This window comes from Helianthus annuus, chromosome 17, assembly GCF_002127325.2.
Source record: "Helianthus annuus cultivar XRQ/B chromosome 17, HanXRQr2.0-SUNRISE, whole genome shotgun sequence".
Lineage (NCBI taxonomy): Eukaryota > Viridiplantae > Streptophyta > Magnoliopsida > Asterales > Asteraceae > Helianthus > Helianthus annuus.
The window spans coordinates 6,645,577-6,664,210 of NC_035449.2; the positions used below are offsets into that span (position 1 = coordinate 6,645,577).

At 35.8% G+C, this 18,634-nt stretch overlaps 2 protein-coding genes across 2 annotated transcripts; both read left to right on the forward strand.

The window, feature by feature from the left end:
* Positions 1-646: 646 nt before the first annotated feature.
* On the forward strand, positions 647-3,690 carry LOC110926481 (protein TIC 55, chloroplastic). Its single transcript, XM_022170246.2, has 3 exons — positions 647-1,105; positions 1,910-2,015; positions 2,467-3,690. Exons 1-3 carry the CDS (start codon positions 738-740, stop codon positions 3,583-3,585), a joined length of 1,593 nt encoding a protein of 530 aa, XP_022025938.1. The 5' UTR covers positions 647-737; the 3' UTR covers positions 3,586-3,690.
* A 1,636-nt stretch (positions 3,691-5,326) lies between these two features.
* Positions 5,327-18,196, forward strand: LOC110921429. Its single transcript, XM_022165753.2, has 5 exons — positions 5,327-5,528; positions 5,612-5,707; positions 16,489-16,614; positions 17,792-17,831; positions 17,941-18,196. The coding sequence occupies exons 1-5, from the start codon at positions 5,391-5,393 to the stop codon at positions 18,015-18,017; spliced, it is 477 nt and encodes a 158-aa protein (XP_022021445.1). The 5' UTR covers positions 5,327-5,390; the 3' UTR covers positions 18,018-18,196.
* The last annotated feature ends 438 nt before the right edge of the window (positions 18,197-18,634 follow it).

An 18,634-nucleotide genomic window follows, 5' to 3' on the forward strand; every position in this document is an offset into this window, starting at 1 on the left:
GTCATAAAAAAGCCAAGCTAGATGTCACGTCAGCTGCAACGTCATCAAAAAGCCAAGTCAGATGTCACATCAGCTGTCACATTATCAAAAAAGTCAAATCAGACATCATGTTAACTGCCAATAAGTGACACCACACAAGTGACACATCATCAAAAAACTAATCGGGTTAGCGTTCAGTTAGTTTGGGAGTGCTATCAGACAATAAGTTAAAAGTTGGGAGTGATGTGGTACAAATCGAAAGTTGAGAGTGCTATTAACCAATTGATAAAAGTTAGGGTTATTTAAATCCAAAATCAAAATCTGGTGAAGATTTTTCAGTTAACATCCAGTTTTTCTGTCTTTTTCCTCTCTTTTAATGAAGAGCAAAATGGTCAGATTTTTTTAATTTGTTACAATAAAACGTTAAAATACCATTTTGCCCTTCATTAAAAGAGAGTAAAAAGACAGAAAAACTGGATGTTAACTGAAAAATCTTATCAGATTTTAATTTTGAATGAAAATGACAACAAAATTGAAACTCCAAGGATCTAGATTCACAAGGTTCAAATTTTGGACTAAAATTGAAAAAGTGACTAATCCCGATGGACCGTTTTGACTTTTACTCAAGAAAAAATTGATCCACCCCGCCCTCCCTAAATAACGTGTGGCTAAAAATGGAGGTTGAACACAATAAGCCACCTTTTTCTTCTTCTTAACCTCCTCAAAATGTCTACCGTAGATCACTCGACACGACGCAAATGGCTGTCTTACTCCACCACCCACTTCTCTTCCACACCACCAAAACCCCTTCACTCCACACCCACACCCACAAACCAACCCTTTTCAGAACCACCCGAACACTCCTCAACTGTGCTGCTGCAGTGGCCGCACCACAACAACAGATCCCCTCCTCCAGTGACGGAACGGAAGATGTGCTTGTGGAAGAGCAGATAGGGAGAGTTTACCCGGTGGGTTACGACTGGACAGAGGAATGGTACCCTCTGTATTTAACTAAAGATGTACCCGATGATGCCCCTTTGGGTTTGACTGTGTTTGATAAACAAGTTGTCTTGTATCGTGATGGGAATGGAGACCTTCAGTGTTATGAGGATCGCTGTCCTCACAGGTAATTCGTTTTATTACTTCATTGATGTTAGATTATTGTATGTCATATATTTTGTTTGTAGGAATCTGTTTTGGGATTTATGGGTTTTTTTTTTTTTATTTTTTTTTTTTATATGGGGTCGTGTCGTGTCAGGTTCATCAATTCAACCTGTCCACCCAACATGATTGCCACCCATAAGAGCCATACAATCTTAGGGGCTGTTTGGCAACTTCTGAATGGTTAAGTGCTGAACCAATAAGAGGTCTGAACCATTAAGTGCTGAATCAGTAAGAGGTCTGAACCATTAAGTGCTGAATCAGTAAGAGGTCTGAACCACTAAGAGCCAGTATAATGCTTAGCCGTTTAGAGGCAAATGTCTGACCAATTCAGATTAGAGGTCTTAACCATTCAGACTTAATGCTTAACTATTCAGAGGCAAATGTTTGAACCATTTAGACATATGCTCACGAAACAAACAGTCTGAACCATTAAGTGCTGAACCAGTAAAATGTCTGAACCATTAAGAGCCTCATTAAGAGGTAAACAAACAACCCCTTAGTTTGAGAAAAACATATATGTTGTCTATTGACTTGTTGGCACTTGCTACCAATAAATGTGTGTAAATCTTGAACAAAACTTGAAATTGAAAGACTTAGAAATCATTTGTGTCTCCTTGTAATCATCTTTCTTAGTTTTTGAGGTGATCTCTTCAAATCCTGCTTCATCATTGTTTATTTAAAGTTGTTATCTTCCATTATGTTAGAATTTGAAAGCTAAATATATGTTATGCACGCGTTATAATGGTTGCATGTAAATGCTGTTCAGGCTTGCAAAACTTTCAGAGGGCCAAATTGTTGATGGAAGATTGGAGTGTTTGTACCATGGCTGGCAGTTTGAAGGCAATGAGGGCAAATGTGTCAAAATTCCCCAGGTTGGTTTTTTAATTTATTACATATATTCATAGTTGTCAATATCGGCTATAGCGACAGCTATAGCACGCTATGTAGCGAAGCGACCAAGTGTCGCTATTTGGGTCACAACGACCGATATCGTGAATAGCGACAATTAGTTTTTTTTTTTATGTAAATAGCAATTAGATATAGCTAGCTGGATTTATAGGTTTTTGTTAAATATACATGTAAAATAGCATATATACCAAGGTATTTTGATATAATATACATATAAAAATTTTCAAAATTCTTTTTCTAGTGGAGCGCTATATATAAAACAGCGGTCGCTATTTGTCGCTATTCGCTATGTAGCATATAGGTCCCTTGTCGCTATTTGTCGCTATTCGCTATTAACAACTATGCATATATTTAATCTGTTGTGGCATTTTCATGCGTCACTAATTCATAATTTCATGGTACATATGCATACAGCTTCCTGCAAATGCAAAAATACCTCGATCCGCCTGCACCAAAACATACGAAATCAAAGACTCACAAGGTGTTGTTTGGATATGGATGTCACACAAAACACCACCAAACCCTAGCAAAATCCCGTGGTTCGAAAACTTTGCCCGGCCCGGTTTTAAAGACATTTCAACCATTCACGAGCTTCCTTACGATCACTCGATTCTTCTCGAAAACCTAATGGACCCCGCTCACGTCCCGATCTCACACGATAGAACTGATTGGAGTGCCAAACGGGAAGACGCTCAACCGCTACTTTTCAAAGTCACAGAAAGAACTGAGCGTGGGTTCGCGGGTTTTTGGGGCCGGGAAGCCGATAAGACGCCACAAAACTTTTTAAGATTCGAAGCACCGTGTAATCTACAAAACAACCGTGAGATTGTGGACAAAGACGGTGTGACGAATTACTTCTCAGGTCTTTTCTTATGTAGACCGACCGGTCAAGGAAAGTCAATGCTTATAGTTCGATTCGGAAGCACGAAAAGATCACCATTAGCAAAGTTTTTCCCGGAATGGTATTTTCATCAAAACGCTGGGAAAGTATTCGAACAAGATATGGGATTTTTATCGTCTCAAAACGAGATTTTGTATAAAGAAAAAGTACCGACGAAAGATCTTTATTTAAACTTAAGATCATCCGACACATGGGTTGCCGAGTATCGTAAATGGATGGATAAAGTCGGTCACGGGATGCCGTACCATTTCGGGCATTCAACAATTTCGTTGCCAGTCGAACCCGCGGTTGTCGAGCATGCTCCTGCTGGTTTTGTTGCAAGCATTGCCGCTTCTTCGCCTGCAAAGGGTGGGATCGGAATCAAATACGCGCCGAATCTTGCTAACAGGTATTTTAGGCATGTGGTTCATTGTAAAGACTGCCGGAATGTGGTGAAAGCTTTTGAGGCATGGAAGAATCGGTTGTCTGTGGTGGCGGCTTTGTCGCTGACGTTTGCGATTTTGTTCAACGCGAGGCAGTGGAAGGCGGTTTTTCTGCTGGCGGCGGCGTTGTCTGGAGGTGGAGCTTACGTGTGCTCGACGGCTGTGGCGATGAACACGACCAACTTTATAAGAACTCATAGGAGATTGTAGAAAGTATAATATGTGTTCAGTTTTGTTGCAGGAATCATTTATACAATTACATATATATTATTGTTTGATTAATCATTTATGTTTAAGTTTGTTTATTAGCTATTATTCCATCTCTAGCTTGAATGTTTTTATAACTTAAAAAGAGTTATTGATGTAATATCTTTATCTCATTGTCTTCTTAAGGATGTCACAATATGTATTTGTCTTGGTGATAAAATTGTTTAGAATTTTACATCTATTTCTTATTTGGTTAGATCAGTCTCGTTACAACGCGTGGGGTCTTAAATACTAGTGTTACTTAATAAACGCATCAATTTAAAAGAACTGTATTTTTAGGGAAAATGTCACAGAATAGTAACCGAGTTTTAAAAGTGTTCTAATTAGGTCACTCGTATTGTTTTTGTCCCAAGTAGATAACTTAACATTCAAATCGAGTCATCTCCTTTTTTCCATGTGTCAAGAAAAAATGGAGCATAAGATGTTGGGGTCGGATTATTTTAATATATGAAATTATATTTATTAAAAATAAAAACACTTTAATTACATTAAAAATTAAAAAAATAAGTTACAATCCACGTCATCACTCGACGTTAACATCAAATAAAAAGAAAAAAAAAACAAAAACCCATATCATCACGATTACCTATGAAATGGATGAAAAAATCCTTAATTTTAATGAAAAATAAATGTTGAGTGACCTAATTGGAACACTTTTAAAACTTGAGTAACCTAATTGGAACACTTTTAAAACTTGGTTAGTTTTCTACAAAGTTACCCCTAATTTTTATATATATATTTTTAGTAGAGTTAAATGCCATTTCAGTCCCTGTGGTTTGGGACATTTTGCCAGTTTAGTCCAAACATTTCACTTTTCACTTGTGGGTCCAAAGAGGTTTCGCAGTTGCTATTTTAGTCCACTGGGTTAACTTCATTCATTTTTTCTGTTAACGAGAATGGCAATTTCTCGTTAACAGAAAAAATGAATGAAGTTAACCCAGTGGACTAATATGGCAACTGTGAAACATTTTTGAACTCACAGGCGAAAAAATGAAACTTTTAAACTAAACTTGTAAGGTGTCTCAAACTAAAGGGACTAAAATGAGATTTAACTCTTTTTAGTAAGTATATATAGGGCTGTCCAAACTGCTCGACGATCGAAGATCGCTCGACGATCGCTCGAAAAATGCTCGTTCGATTCCCGCTCAGTTTGTAAATGAGCCGATCGGATCGGTTCGATTCAAATTCAATCCGAGCATGAGCATACCTCCGCTCGCTCGTCGATCGCTCGGTTTCGCTCGAATTATTTTTATTAGTAATTAATATATATTTTTATATTATAGATTTTATAGATTAAACACCCAAAAATATAAATAGCCCAAAAAAACTAAAAGCCCAAATAACATTCAACCCAACCCAACTTAATATTTAATATATAAATCTAGTATCTAACCCTAAATCTATTCCTAAAAGATAATTACCTAATCAGTCGTATATTCAATCGCCGCTCTCTATTCTCCCTAATCAGAGCATGAGCATCACTTTTGCGATCGGTTTTACAAATTTGATCCGCTCGGATCGGATCGGTTGTAATTCAATCCAAGCATGAGCATCACTTTTGCGATCGGTTTTACAAATTTGATCCGCTCGGATCGGATCGGTTGTAATTCAATCCGAGCATGAGCAGACCCTCGATCAGATCGGATCGGATCGTGAACACCCCTAAGTATATATGGTATAGCCAAAGCCCAAAAGTCCAAAACCCTTAAAAATCACATCCCGCTCTCTCTGCACACACACTGGCGGAAATGAGCCACCAAAGTAACCACCACCACCACCACGATGCCGTCGATGGTCTCGTAAACCTGTTCATCAAAGCCAACAACGATCTAAACATAGTCCAGAACCGCCTAGACAAGGAGTTTCGCGAAATCTATCCTGATAACGTCACTCTCTTTCTCTCCTTTCTTCTTCCTTTTCCATCGTTTAGGGTTTTTACTTGATCTGTTGCTTTTTTTAACTTTTACAGGCGAATCCGATGAAGCTTGTGGCTAGGATTAAGAAAATACAAGATGAATTACCCTCTCTGAAAGAGCAATGTCGCGAATTACTCTCTGCTAAGCAGGTTATTTATTATTATTATTATTTAAACCTTAATGTTGTTTAATTATTGTTTGTTAAGCAATTGATTAATGGATTGAGAGTATGAATTGGATATGTAGACACTGCTGAGTACTGGATACTACGTAATTAGAATTAGGATTTTGAAGCATTTAGGTTCTGATGAATGATTATGGCTTTTTTGTGGCTATAAGTGGTTTAGTGGATGCGCATTAGTACATTGTTGATGCTCATTAGGTTTAGTAGAAATTAGGTATTTGAAATTGAGATCTACCACTTTCCTGATTGTTATATGGTGAACGATGCCGCCTTGTAACTATTACCGCCAAGTGATTATTCATAAGATGCAGATTATTAAACTTCTAGCTGTTGGCATCTTGGTTTTAAAATGCGCGCATCACATGATGTAATGATGAGATCGCCGTGTGTTGCGGTTCCATGGTGCACGATTCACATGATGTGGTCTAATGTGGCGCCTTGTGTAGTTGACCGGTATTTGAACAAATTAGATCTTTAATTGAACAAATCTGACTATAGATGATGATAATATATTATATTTTGGTGTTTAAAGGTTCACAAGTTAAAATATTAGTTATATATATTTTTAGTATTTTTGAATAGAGAAAACTTCGCATACGTGATGCGTGCGCTTCACACATTGCGCATCACGCATCACGCATCGGATTTTGGGATCAAAACGCATCAGATCGCTACACGCATTTTAAAACCAATGTTGGCATACTTTATTTTTCAGTTTATACCTCTTATAATGTTGTTGCTCATGTATATGGCTTGTTGTCTCTTAGTAGAAGTGACAGCACCAATGGTAATTGGATTAGAAAACATTAATTCGCTACAGCCTTCATTACAATTTTGCTAACTTGTTACTTAGTGGCACTGAAGAGATGAGAACGAGGTTTTTTCGAGACCTGCTAACTTCAACACTGCTAAAATACCACCATTATGATCAGCCTCATTGACCCATAGTATCGGAACGGCTTCTTTCTTTCAGCTGCTTCCAACTAGTTGCTAAAGCATAGGCTAGAAGTAGTATTCACCCTAAGGTAAACGTCATAAAAAAAGAGAAACACGAAAGTAAACATTGTCTCTGGGTGGGGTATATCTATGTAGCCATTTCAGGAGCAAATTACTCTATAGCCATTCTACATGTGACATTCACTCGTGTAAATTGTAATCACTTTATATTCGTGCATTAGACTGTATTCTACTATTTTCCATTAATTCTGGCAAAAATCCATGTGATACGTGACCTGTTATCGTGTATAAGGTTCGAGCACCACGCCAAATGTGTTTGAAGAGGAAATTAAAAACCAATGAAGCATGTACGTACAGAAGTAAACCCATCTGTTGGACAGCTACAAAAATCACCATCGTATTTCAAAATAGCACAATCTAATTTATTAATTTCACCAAACTGAGGTGTCTAGCATATTTTTATAGGATCACTATGACTGACTCCAGTTCCATATCTTCTTTCATTGCTTTTCCTAAGTATCTAACATTTGCTATTTAAGCACTTAATCAGAAGAAAATCACCATAGACTTTAGTTTTTAGCGGTAATATAGAGAAAGGCGAAATATGGGAGGGTGGTTAGTGAAGGTGGTGATCAAGGGTCAGACATGGAAGTCAACGAAACAATGTTTGGGAGTTGAGACTTTGAGATCTTTTGAATCACAAGACTAATTGCTGCTCGTGGTTAGTTAGTAATGTCTGGATTAGCTACTCATGCAATTATCACCACGTTAAGAGCCGCTTGGTCAACATATTGTGGTTGTCTATGTAGCACGGATACGGGTATGGGACTGGGGTACGGGGAACGACAAAATTCAAAAATACAAGATACGGGTACGACAAAAAAATAATATTAAAAATAAAATTATATTAAACAAAGTCCAAAAAATAAAAATATATGTTTAATTTTTTTTTGGGTAAAATTCAAAGGATCAAACATTCACCCGGGCAAATTACATAAATATATTAAACAAAGTCTAAAAATATATTACAAATACTAACCCCAGTACTTATTGAATATTAAAATAGAATATTAAAATTCATCATGAGACAAAGAAAGCAATCAACTGTGATTTAAAATTATCAACATCAAATATTCTATTCAAAATAATATGAACAGTCTGTGAAGTGTGAACTATGCAAATAAACAATCAATTGATTATTCTATTCAAAAGTATCAACATCAAATATTCTCTATTCAACAGAATGATAATTCGATCAAAACAAATAAACAAAACATCCAAATAATGGTGTCGTTTTAAACAAATAAGCAAAACATCCAAATATTCTCTGTTGCTTATTTGTTTTTCAACATAATTATCAGACATTCTCGCATACACAATGATTACCAAAATTATCAACATCAAATAAAATCAAATCAAATACTTGAATAGAGATGATGATCCTATTGTTGATACTTGATAATTCGATGAATGATAATACAATGTACGTGAATGTTGGAAGTTAAAAGGCCGGGCATATGTAATTTAAAAAGGCCGACCATTCGTATTTTGGAAGTTAAAAGGATTAAAACCCTAAATAATTTAGGAAACGTCCCCGATACTTTGTTTTTGGAAGTACCCGAGCCGTCCAATAGATCGATGAGAGTAATCCCCAGAATAGTTTCCCCTATGCAATCTCAGAGTCGACCATATAATGCAAATGAGTTTCGAGAATATCCGATCAAAGATTTAACCCCGAATAATTATGTCTTTTTTTTTTTTAAAAACTTGCTTGCATTAGAAGAACTTAAACTCCAGGTAATATATCATTTGATTATGTATGCCTTTTCCTACAACAATAAAGTTTTGAGTTAAAACACATAGAACTTATGACATGAAAATGTTACCTGGAAGACAAAAGGTGGGTGCCTCACAGTTGAAGTCCCTGGATTATCTGAGAGAACACCATCACTCATCACAAGATATGTAATTACTGTGAATCCATCCCACAAAGAAAACAAGAAAGTAAGTCAAGAAGTCAAACAAGCCCAAACTATATTTCAACTTCCATATACATACAGTTTTCTAATTGCTTTGGATTATTATTATTCTTACAAATATTGAGATTAGCCTGTATGTTCTTTACAGGGGCATATCCTCTATGCTGGGGCAGAAAAATTTCTTGTATCGTTTCTTCTGCATAACCATCTAGAAGACGATCGGTATGACGTACAATTTACATATCATCCAGATGACATGCGAAGATTGTACCAACCTATAAAAGCTTCAATGAAGATTGATACAGAATTTCTCTTACCCGAGTTTTGTTCACGAAAGAAACGAATAGAAACCCCCGCATTCGTTCCAATTACTTGTAAACTAAATGAGGAGCAATTGAGATGATCCTTAGTTGCACAGGCGGCCCGCCTTATGTTGTCCATGGTCCACCTGGAACTGGAAAAACTGTGACCCTAATTGAAGCTATCCTTCAGCTTTATAAAACCCAAAGTAATTCTGTTATTCTTGTATGTGCAGCTTCAAACAGTGCAGCAGATCATGTGTTCGCAAGACTTGTAACGTTTAAAGTCCGAAAAGGGGATATCCTTAGACTAGGTTCTACCTTTAACCCTAAACAGCATATAAGATGTAGGATTATAGTATTCACATATGCAAGTGCAGATCTACTTTACCTTTTACATGGTCGAACGGGCCGCTTCACATATGTTCTTGGACGATGCAGCACAGGTGTCTGAGCCCGAAACAATGATCCCAATATCCCCTGTTGTTTGTGTTCGTTCGGATATTTTTTTGACTATTTATTTAATGAATGCAAATAAGGCTTACAAACACGATTCATACCTTTCATCTAACAGAATTCTCAACTATATATGTATAAATAAAAGTGGTTAGTAAAGTAAATGAAGGTTCTAGAAAATGGTGATTTTCCCTTTTGATGATCAAGCAACAACAGGGGTATAACTGTCATTAATTTCAAAAAAATATCCGAACGAACACAAACAACAGGGGATATTGGGATCTGCATCGTCCAATAACATATGTGTGAAGAAGCCCGTTCGACCATGTAAAAGGTAAAGTAGATCTGCACTTGCATATGTGAATACTATAATCCTACATCTTATATGCTGTTTAGGGTTAAAGGTTGAACCTAGTCTAAGGATATCCCCTTTTCGAACTTTAAACGCTACAAGTCTTGCGAACACATGATCTGCTGCACTGTTTGAAGCTGCACATACAAGAATAACAGAATTACTTTGGGTTTTATAAAGCTGAAGGATAGCTTCAATTAGGGTCACAGTTTTTCCAGTTCGGGTGGACCATGGACAACATAAGGCGGGCCGACTGTGCAACTAAGGATCATCTCAACTGAACTCAATTGCTCCTCATTCAGTTTACAAGTAATTGGAACGAATGCGGGGGTTTCTATTCGTTTCTTTCGTGAACAAAACTCGGGGACGAGAAATTCTGTATCAATCTTCATTGAAGCTTCTATAGCTTGGTACAATCTTCGCATGTCATCTGGATGATATGTAAATTGTACGTCATACCGATCGTCTTCTAGATGGTTATGCAGAAGAAACGATACAAGAAATTTTTCTGCCCCAGCATAGAGGATATGCCCTTGTAAAGAACATACAGGCTAATCTCAATATTTGTAAGAATAATAATAATCTAAAGCAATTAGAAAACTGTATGTATATGGAAGTTGAAATACAGTTTGGGCTTGTTTGACTTCTTGACTTACTTTCTTGTTTCTTTGTAGGATGGATTCACAGTTATTACATATCTTGTGATGAGTGATGGTGTTCTCTCAGATAATCCAGGGACTTCAACTGTGAGGCACCCACCTTTTGTCTTCAAGGTAACATTTTGCATGTCATAAGTTCTAATGTCGTCCTGTAAAACCACAAAAGAATTCCGATACACGGTTCATGTGGTCTGGAAAAAAATAACAGGCTTGCGGTGTAAATTTTCACTCAATCATGTTATCATGTCATATTTTATGTGTTTTAACTCAAAACTTTATTGTTGTAGGAAAAGTCATACATAATCAAAGGATATATTACCTGGAGTTTAAGTTCTTCTAATGCAAACAAGTTTTTAAAAAAAAGGACATAATTATTCGGGGTTAAATCTTTGATCGGATATTCTCGAAGCTCATTTGCATTATACGGTCGACTCTGAGATTGCATAGGGGAAACTGTTCTGGGGATTACTCTCATTGATCTATTGTAACTAGTACTCAATGACTTTGAGATCTTATCTTCCGCCATAATAAATCCCATTCGATAAGATCTCAAAGTCATTGAGTACTAGTTACAATAGATCAATGAGAGTAATCCCCAGAATAGTTTCCCCTATGCAATCTCAGAGTCGACCATATAATGCAAATGAGCTTCGAGAATATCCGATCGAAGATTTAACCCCGAATAATTATGTCCTTTTTTTTAAAAACTTGTTTGCATTAGAAGAACTTAAACTCCAGGTAATATATCCTTTGATTATGTATGACTTTTCCTACAACAATAAAGTTTTGAGTTAAAACACATAAAATATGACATGATAACATGATTGAGTGAAAATTTACACCGCAAGCCTGTTATTTTTTTCCAGACCACATGAACCGTGTATCGGAATTCTTTTGTGGTTTTACAGGACGACATTAGAACTTATGACATGCAAAATGTTACCTTGAAGACAAAAGGTGGGTGCCTCACAGTTGAAGTCCCTGGATTATCTGAGAGAACACCATCACTCATCACAAGATATGTAATAACTGTGAATCCATCCTACAAAGAAACAAGAAAGTAAGTCAAGAAGTCAAACAAGCCCAAACTGTATTTCAACTTCCATATACATACAGTTTTCTAATTGCTTTAGATTATTATTATTCTTACAAATATTGAGATTAGCCTGTATGTTCTTTACAAGGGCATATCCTCTATGCTGGGGCAGAAAAATTTCTTGTATCGTTTCTTCTGCATAACCATCTAGAAGACGATCGGTATGACGTACAATTTACATACCATCCAGATGACATGCGAAGATTGTACCAAGCTATAGAAGCTTCAATGAAGATTGATACAGAATTTCTCGTCCCCGAGTTTTGTTCACGAAAGAAACGAATAGAAACCCCCGCATTCGTTCCAATTACTTGTAAACTGAATGAGGAGCAATTGAGTTCAGTTGAGATGATCCTTAGTTGCACAGTCGGCCCGCCTTATGTTGTCCATGGTCCACCCGAACTGGAAAAACTGTGACCCTAATTGAAGCTATCCTTCAGCTTTATAAAACCCAAAGTAATTCTGTTATTCTTGTATGTGCAGCTTCAAACAGTGCAGCAGATCATGTGTTCGCAAGACTTGTAGCGTTTAAAGTTCGAAAAGGGGATATCCTTAGACTAGGTTCAACCTTTAACCCTAAACAGCATATAAGATGTAGGATTATAGTATTCACATATGCAAGTGCAGATCTACTTTACCTTTTACATGGTCGAACGGGCTTCTTCACACATATGTTATTGGACGATGCAGATCCCAATATCCCCTGTTGTTTGTGTTCGTTCGGATATTTTTTTGAAATTAATGACAGTTATACCCCTGTTGTTGCTTGATCATCAAAAGGGAAAATCACCATTTTCTAGAACCTTCATTTACTTTACTAACCACTTTTATTTATACATATATAGTTGAGAATTCTGTTAGATGAAAGGTATGAATCGTGTTTGTAAGCCTTATTCTCATTCATTAAATAAATAGTCAAAAAAATATCCGAACGAACACAAACAACAGGGGATATTGGGATCATTGTTTCGGGCTCAGACACCTGTGCTGCATCGTCCAAGAACATATGTGAAGCGGCCCGTTCGACCATGTAAAAGGTAAAGTAGATCTGCACTTGCATATGTGAATACTATAATCCTACATCTTATATGCTGTTTAGGGTTAAAGGTAGAACCTAGTCTAAGGATATCCCCTTTTCGGACTTTAAACGTTACAAGTCTTGCGAACACATGATCTGCTGCACTGTTTGAAGCTGCACATACAAGAATAACAGAATTACTTTGGGTTTTATAAAGCTGAAGGATAGCTTCAATTAGGGTCACAGTTTTTCCAGTTCCAGGTGGACCATGGACAACATAAGGCGGGCCGCCTGTGCAACTAAGGATCATCTCAATTGCTCCTCATTTAGTTTACAAGTAATTGGAACGAATGCGGGGGTTTCTATTCGTTTCTTTCGTGAACAAAACTCGGGTAAGAGAAATTCTGTATCAATCTTCATTGAAGCTTTTATAGGTTGGTACAATCTTCGCATGTCATCTGGATGATATGTAAATTGTACGTCATACCGATCGTCTTCTAGATGGTTATGCAGAAGAAACGATACAAGAAATTTTTCTGCCCCAGCATAGAGGATATGCCCCTGTAAAGAACATACAGGCTAATCTCAATATTTGTAAGAATAATAATAATCCAAAGCAATTAGAAAACTGTATGTATATGGAAGTTGAAATATAGTTTGGGCTTGTTTGACTTCTTGACTTACTTTCTTGTTTTCTTTGTGGGATGGATTCACAGTAATTACATATCTTGTGATGAGTGATGGTGTTCTCTCAGATAATCCAGGGACTTCAACTGTGAGGCACCCACCTTTTGTCTTCCAGGTAACATTTTCATGTCATAAGTTCTATGTGTTTTAACTCAAAACTTTATTGTTGTAGGAAAAGTTATACATAATCAAATGATATATTACCTGGAGTTTAAGTTCTTCTAATGCAAGCAAGTTTTTTAAAAAAAAAAAGACATAATTATTCGGGGTTAAATCTTTGATCGGATATTCTCGAAGCTCATTTGCATTATATGGTCGACTCTGAGATTGCATAGGGGAAACTATTCTGGGGATTACTCTCATCGATCTATTGGACGGCTCGGGTACTTCCAAAAACAAAGTATCGGGGACGTTTCCTAAATTATTTAGGGTTTTAATCCTTTTAACTTCCAAAATACGAATGGTCGGCCTTTTTAAATTACATATGCCCGGCCTTTTAACTTCCAACATTCACGTACATTGTATTATCATTCATCGAATTATCAAGTATCAACAATAGGATCATCATCTCTATTCAAGTATTTGATTTGATTTTATTTGATGTTGATAATTTTGGTAATCATTGTGTATGCGAGAATGTCTGATAATTATGTTGAAAAACAAATAAGCAACAGAGAATATTTGGATGTTTTGCTTATTTGTTTAAAACGGCACCATTATTTGGATGTTTTGTTTATTTGTTTTGATCGAATTATCATTCTGTTGAATAGAGAATATTTGATGTTGATACTTTTGAATAGAATAATCAATTGATTGTTTATTTGCATAGTTCACACTTCACAGACTGTTCATATTATTTTGAATAGAATATTTGATGTTGATAATTTTAAATCACAGTTGATTGCTTTCTTTGTCTCATGATGAATTTTAATATTCAATAGGTACTGGGATTAGTATTTGTAATATATTTTTAGACTTTGTTTAATATATTTTTATTTTTTGGACTTTGTTTAATATAATATTATTTTTTTGTCGTACCCGTATCTTGTATTTTTGAATTTTGCCGTTCCCCGTACCCCAGTCCCATACCCGTATCCGTGCTACATAGGTTTTACTTTTACCCATGGTTACAAATTGTGGCTTCCCTTCAACCAAAGGAAATGGAGATGAAATCACAACTTTTTCGTAGTTCCATCCGTTGTATTCAAAGAGAGATGCATCGTTCGCAAAATCTACATTGCCGATGTTCCCAGTGTCACTGATCACTGATCAGGTTTCATCACCGAACTGCACCGAGCCCATTGAATGCTGCATGTGTGTTCAAATAATTCAAATTTCAGGTACATTCAAAAACGTAATATTGTTAATACTTCCATTCAAATAAATCATATATTGGGGGCTTTAGGAACATATATTTAAACACTGGTTGTCATTGTGGGATGAGTAGAATATTGCTACTTTTATATGTTAGTAAAATAGTTTTTAGATGGTTCGATCATCTCAAAGGTATTATATAATATAGTTATCAAATGCGCAGAATCCTCATTAGGTTGAAAAATACCTATAGTATTATTGTATGTTTTGCCGGCAAAAAAAGAGCAGAAAATTATTATGAACGTTTGTTTATCAGAATATTGTTATATCAACATAACTTTTGAATAAAAAGATATGATATCTCTTAACTTTTTTTAAATTTCAAATATATATTTTTTTTAAATATATATAAGTAATAAGATTTGATTTGATTGAGATATGATTTCCAAAAATAATAGATAAATATCTGTAATCTGGTGTAAATATATAAGATAGGATATCTAAAAAAATCACGTGGCTTTTTTTTACCTTAGGAGGGAAAAGCGCAGGAAGGTCGACTCACCCAAAAATGTCGCCTAGGCGGGAAAAGCGAGCGCTTTTGATAACTATGTTATATATGTTAGTAATATAGTTTAAGAAATAAGATGGATACACTCAAAGGGTATATGATGGTACAATAGTTTAAGATGGATACATTGTACTATTGCGTCAAAAATTCCAAAACTTTCTTGATGGCAAGTATTATGTAAAAAACTTGCGAACAAAACCAACCTACATTTGAGGATATCTTTTTCTTTTGAATTCATGTTCAATTTTGTGGCATAAGATCTTGGTCTCAAATAGGCAACTTTAGAAGGAAAGAATGATTTTTATGGACATATATATTGGGATAAGCATGTGAAAAATAAGTGGAGAACTTAATATCATGTACACCAAGAAGTTAACTTTATTTAAACAATATACTTATCATAGTTGTCGATAGAGAATAGCGACAAATAGCGACAAGGCATGGCTAGGCTATGTAGCGAATAGCGACAAATAACGACGGCAATTTTATAAATAGCGATTACACTAGAAAAAGAATTTTGAAAATTTTTATATGTATATTACATCAAAATACCCTTTTGTATATATGCTATTTTACATGTATATTTAACAAAAACCTATAAATCTAGCTATTTTATAGCTATAACTCTTTATAACATTAAAAAAAATAATAATAATAATAACTGTCGCTAAAATCGCTATTCATCGCCATGACCAACTTAGCGACACATAGTCGCATCGCCATAAAGCGCGCTATAGCGACTGCTATAGTCGCTATTAACAACTATGGTACTTATCGTATCAACATCCCGCCATGTAGGGTAAGGTTTCAAGGTCTTGTCGGCAAACCGAGCATGGTCTGAATTATCTTCTAGGATTAACCAAAGCATGTTGGTAGAGTCACCCAACACATCACACCATTGTTTGGTGTCAATATTTTATTACACGGTCATTTATTTGGTAGCGTGGACTTGAAATTAACTTGTTGTATAATTGGTGTTGATTCTTAAATTTTGATGGCTAAACCAAAACACTCTGTTATCCATTCATTATGTTGAATACATGGATGTTCACTACTATACCCATGGTTGTAAAACAAGGTTTCCAAGGCCGAGTAGTCGTTACAAGGCAGGCTGCCGAGGCCGCTTTCTTTGACTCCGCCTATTTACTCGGAGTCGGTCAAACGCGGTCAACCTCGGCCAGAATTGGATCTAGTAGGTCAACTCGGGCCTAGTTTGACTTCAATAATAATATAACATACTTTCTATGCCTATCATATTAAAGAATGAATATTATTTTCATGTATTTTGTTATAAATATTAGTAAATTTGTTTGCCGCACACAATTGAAACTAGAACACTCCTTTTGTTAATTTCGATGTAGGACCTGATTGATAAAGCAAGAACAACTATAGTCGGGAACAGAGCATCATTGCAAAGGTTGCAAACTTCCATGGGGATCCCCGTCACCAATGATTCCGATGATCCTGCTTATACAAACTTTAACGAGGTAATTTTATTTTTCTTTGTTTAAAGGCATATATATACATGTCAAAAGCAAAATGCAATATAGTTGCAGAAATGTAAAAAAGAAAGAGTAAAATGCCAGTTTCGTCCCTGGGGTTTGGCCAGTTTTGTGACTTTCGTCCAAATGTTTGTTTTTCCACATCTGGATCCAAAAGGTTTGAAATCTTGCCATTTTTATCCGGCTCGTTAACTCCCTTCATTTTTCTCCGTTAAGTCAGGGGTATCTTCATCTTTTTACTTACTTGTTTTGGTTATATATATAGAGAAAGTGTATTGTACAATCTGGGTTAACGTACGATGTGAGGATTCCGCATGTTATAAATGTCCAAAACCATAAAGCCGCATGTTGAAACCAATTCCGCATGTTTATAACTAATCCCGCATGTTGAAACCAATTCCGCATGTTGAACATTAATCCGCATGTTGAACCATAAATCGGCATGACCCAGTATCCGCATGTTGTATTTTCACATCGTACGCAGCGTATGTTAAGAGAATTTGTACGTTAACCAACCCCTATATATATGCTTGTACATAAAGTGAAAAAGATTGAATTGCTCTTTACCCTTTACGTTAACAAAAAGACAAAAATACCCCTGACTTAACAAAGAAAAATGAATGGAGTTAACGAACCAAATGAAAATGGCAAGATCTCAAACCTTTTGGATCCAGATGCGGAAAAACAAACTTTTGGACGAAAGTCGCAAAACTGGCCAAACCTCAGTAACGAAAATGACATTTTACTCAATAAGAAAACCGTTATATGTTTGAAGTTTCCTTGGTTGTGTTTTCCAAGTGGTGCTTATAGATTTTGCGCCATTTGCCAGTGAACAACCTAAATTAATAAACGGCAAGATATCCCATGACCGGCTGCAAAACAGTGATGGCAAGCGTTTAGGTAGATTTATTTTGAAACTTGATAGTAAAAACATATTATTTTAATAAAAACACATAAAACAATTATAATTTTATTTTTTTATATTTATGGATGCATCTACTTAAATCTTCCTAACTGTTAAGCTTATGTGTAGTTGGTATTTGGGAGTTATATTCTTGCTACATTTTCTGTTCCGTCTTTTATGTTAAGGATGTTAAGCTATTCATGTCGTGAAATGGAAAGATGTATTATAAACATTGTCGTGTCGGTATACTATAAACAGGTTATTGATGAGTGGGCCCTACAAGTCAGATCTAAAACAGGTAATTTCTCCTTATTGCTTAATTTTTAGGTTACTAATAGTGAAACATTTTGTAATCTGAAGATGAATTTTAGAAGATATTTTTTTAAATATGCATTAACATATTGCAGGAGAGGAGGCTCGTGAAGGTTCAGATTCGGAGGATATTAACAAGATGTTGTTCTCTGCAATTGTTGAAGGTACTTAGCGACTGATCCTGTAATCGGAATTTAGTTGTATTCATTATATATAATACTGTATATCAAACTATCATTCTGTTCAAAAAAGGTTCTTAAACTCGTCTCACTTGCAAAATGTTATCACTTTGTGAGTTTTGTGGTAGGTGTACCTTGTTTTAGTTAAAAATCTGTGTTTTACAAACGTTAATTTTTTTTATTATTATTTTTTTGGTATTAGAGCAGTTGTATTTACAGTTACATTTTCCATTGTAGCACCTAAAAACAAGGCAAATTGGATTTAAATAATCCCAACTTTCTCAATTTGGCCGATAATAATCTCAACTTAGTTATTTGCCGGTAATAATCCGAACTGGTCCACTTTTGGCCGATAATGGTCCGCGTTAAAAATAGCTAACGGAGTTGAGTTTTTTATTCCGAATTACAAACCGATGTTTTAGGGTTTTTGATTAGAATGAGGATACGAGTTGATTCATATAAAATTTACCTTGAAATATTGTCCCAAACAACGAAAACGGTGCTCCAATTCGGGTGTTTCCAGACAAGTTTTGGTGAAGCGTCACAGTGGCACCACTAGGGCTTCAGGGTGACATTCGGATCAGCCTTAGCGAAGCGCTGTGGTGAGTAC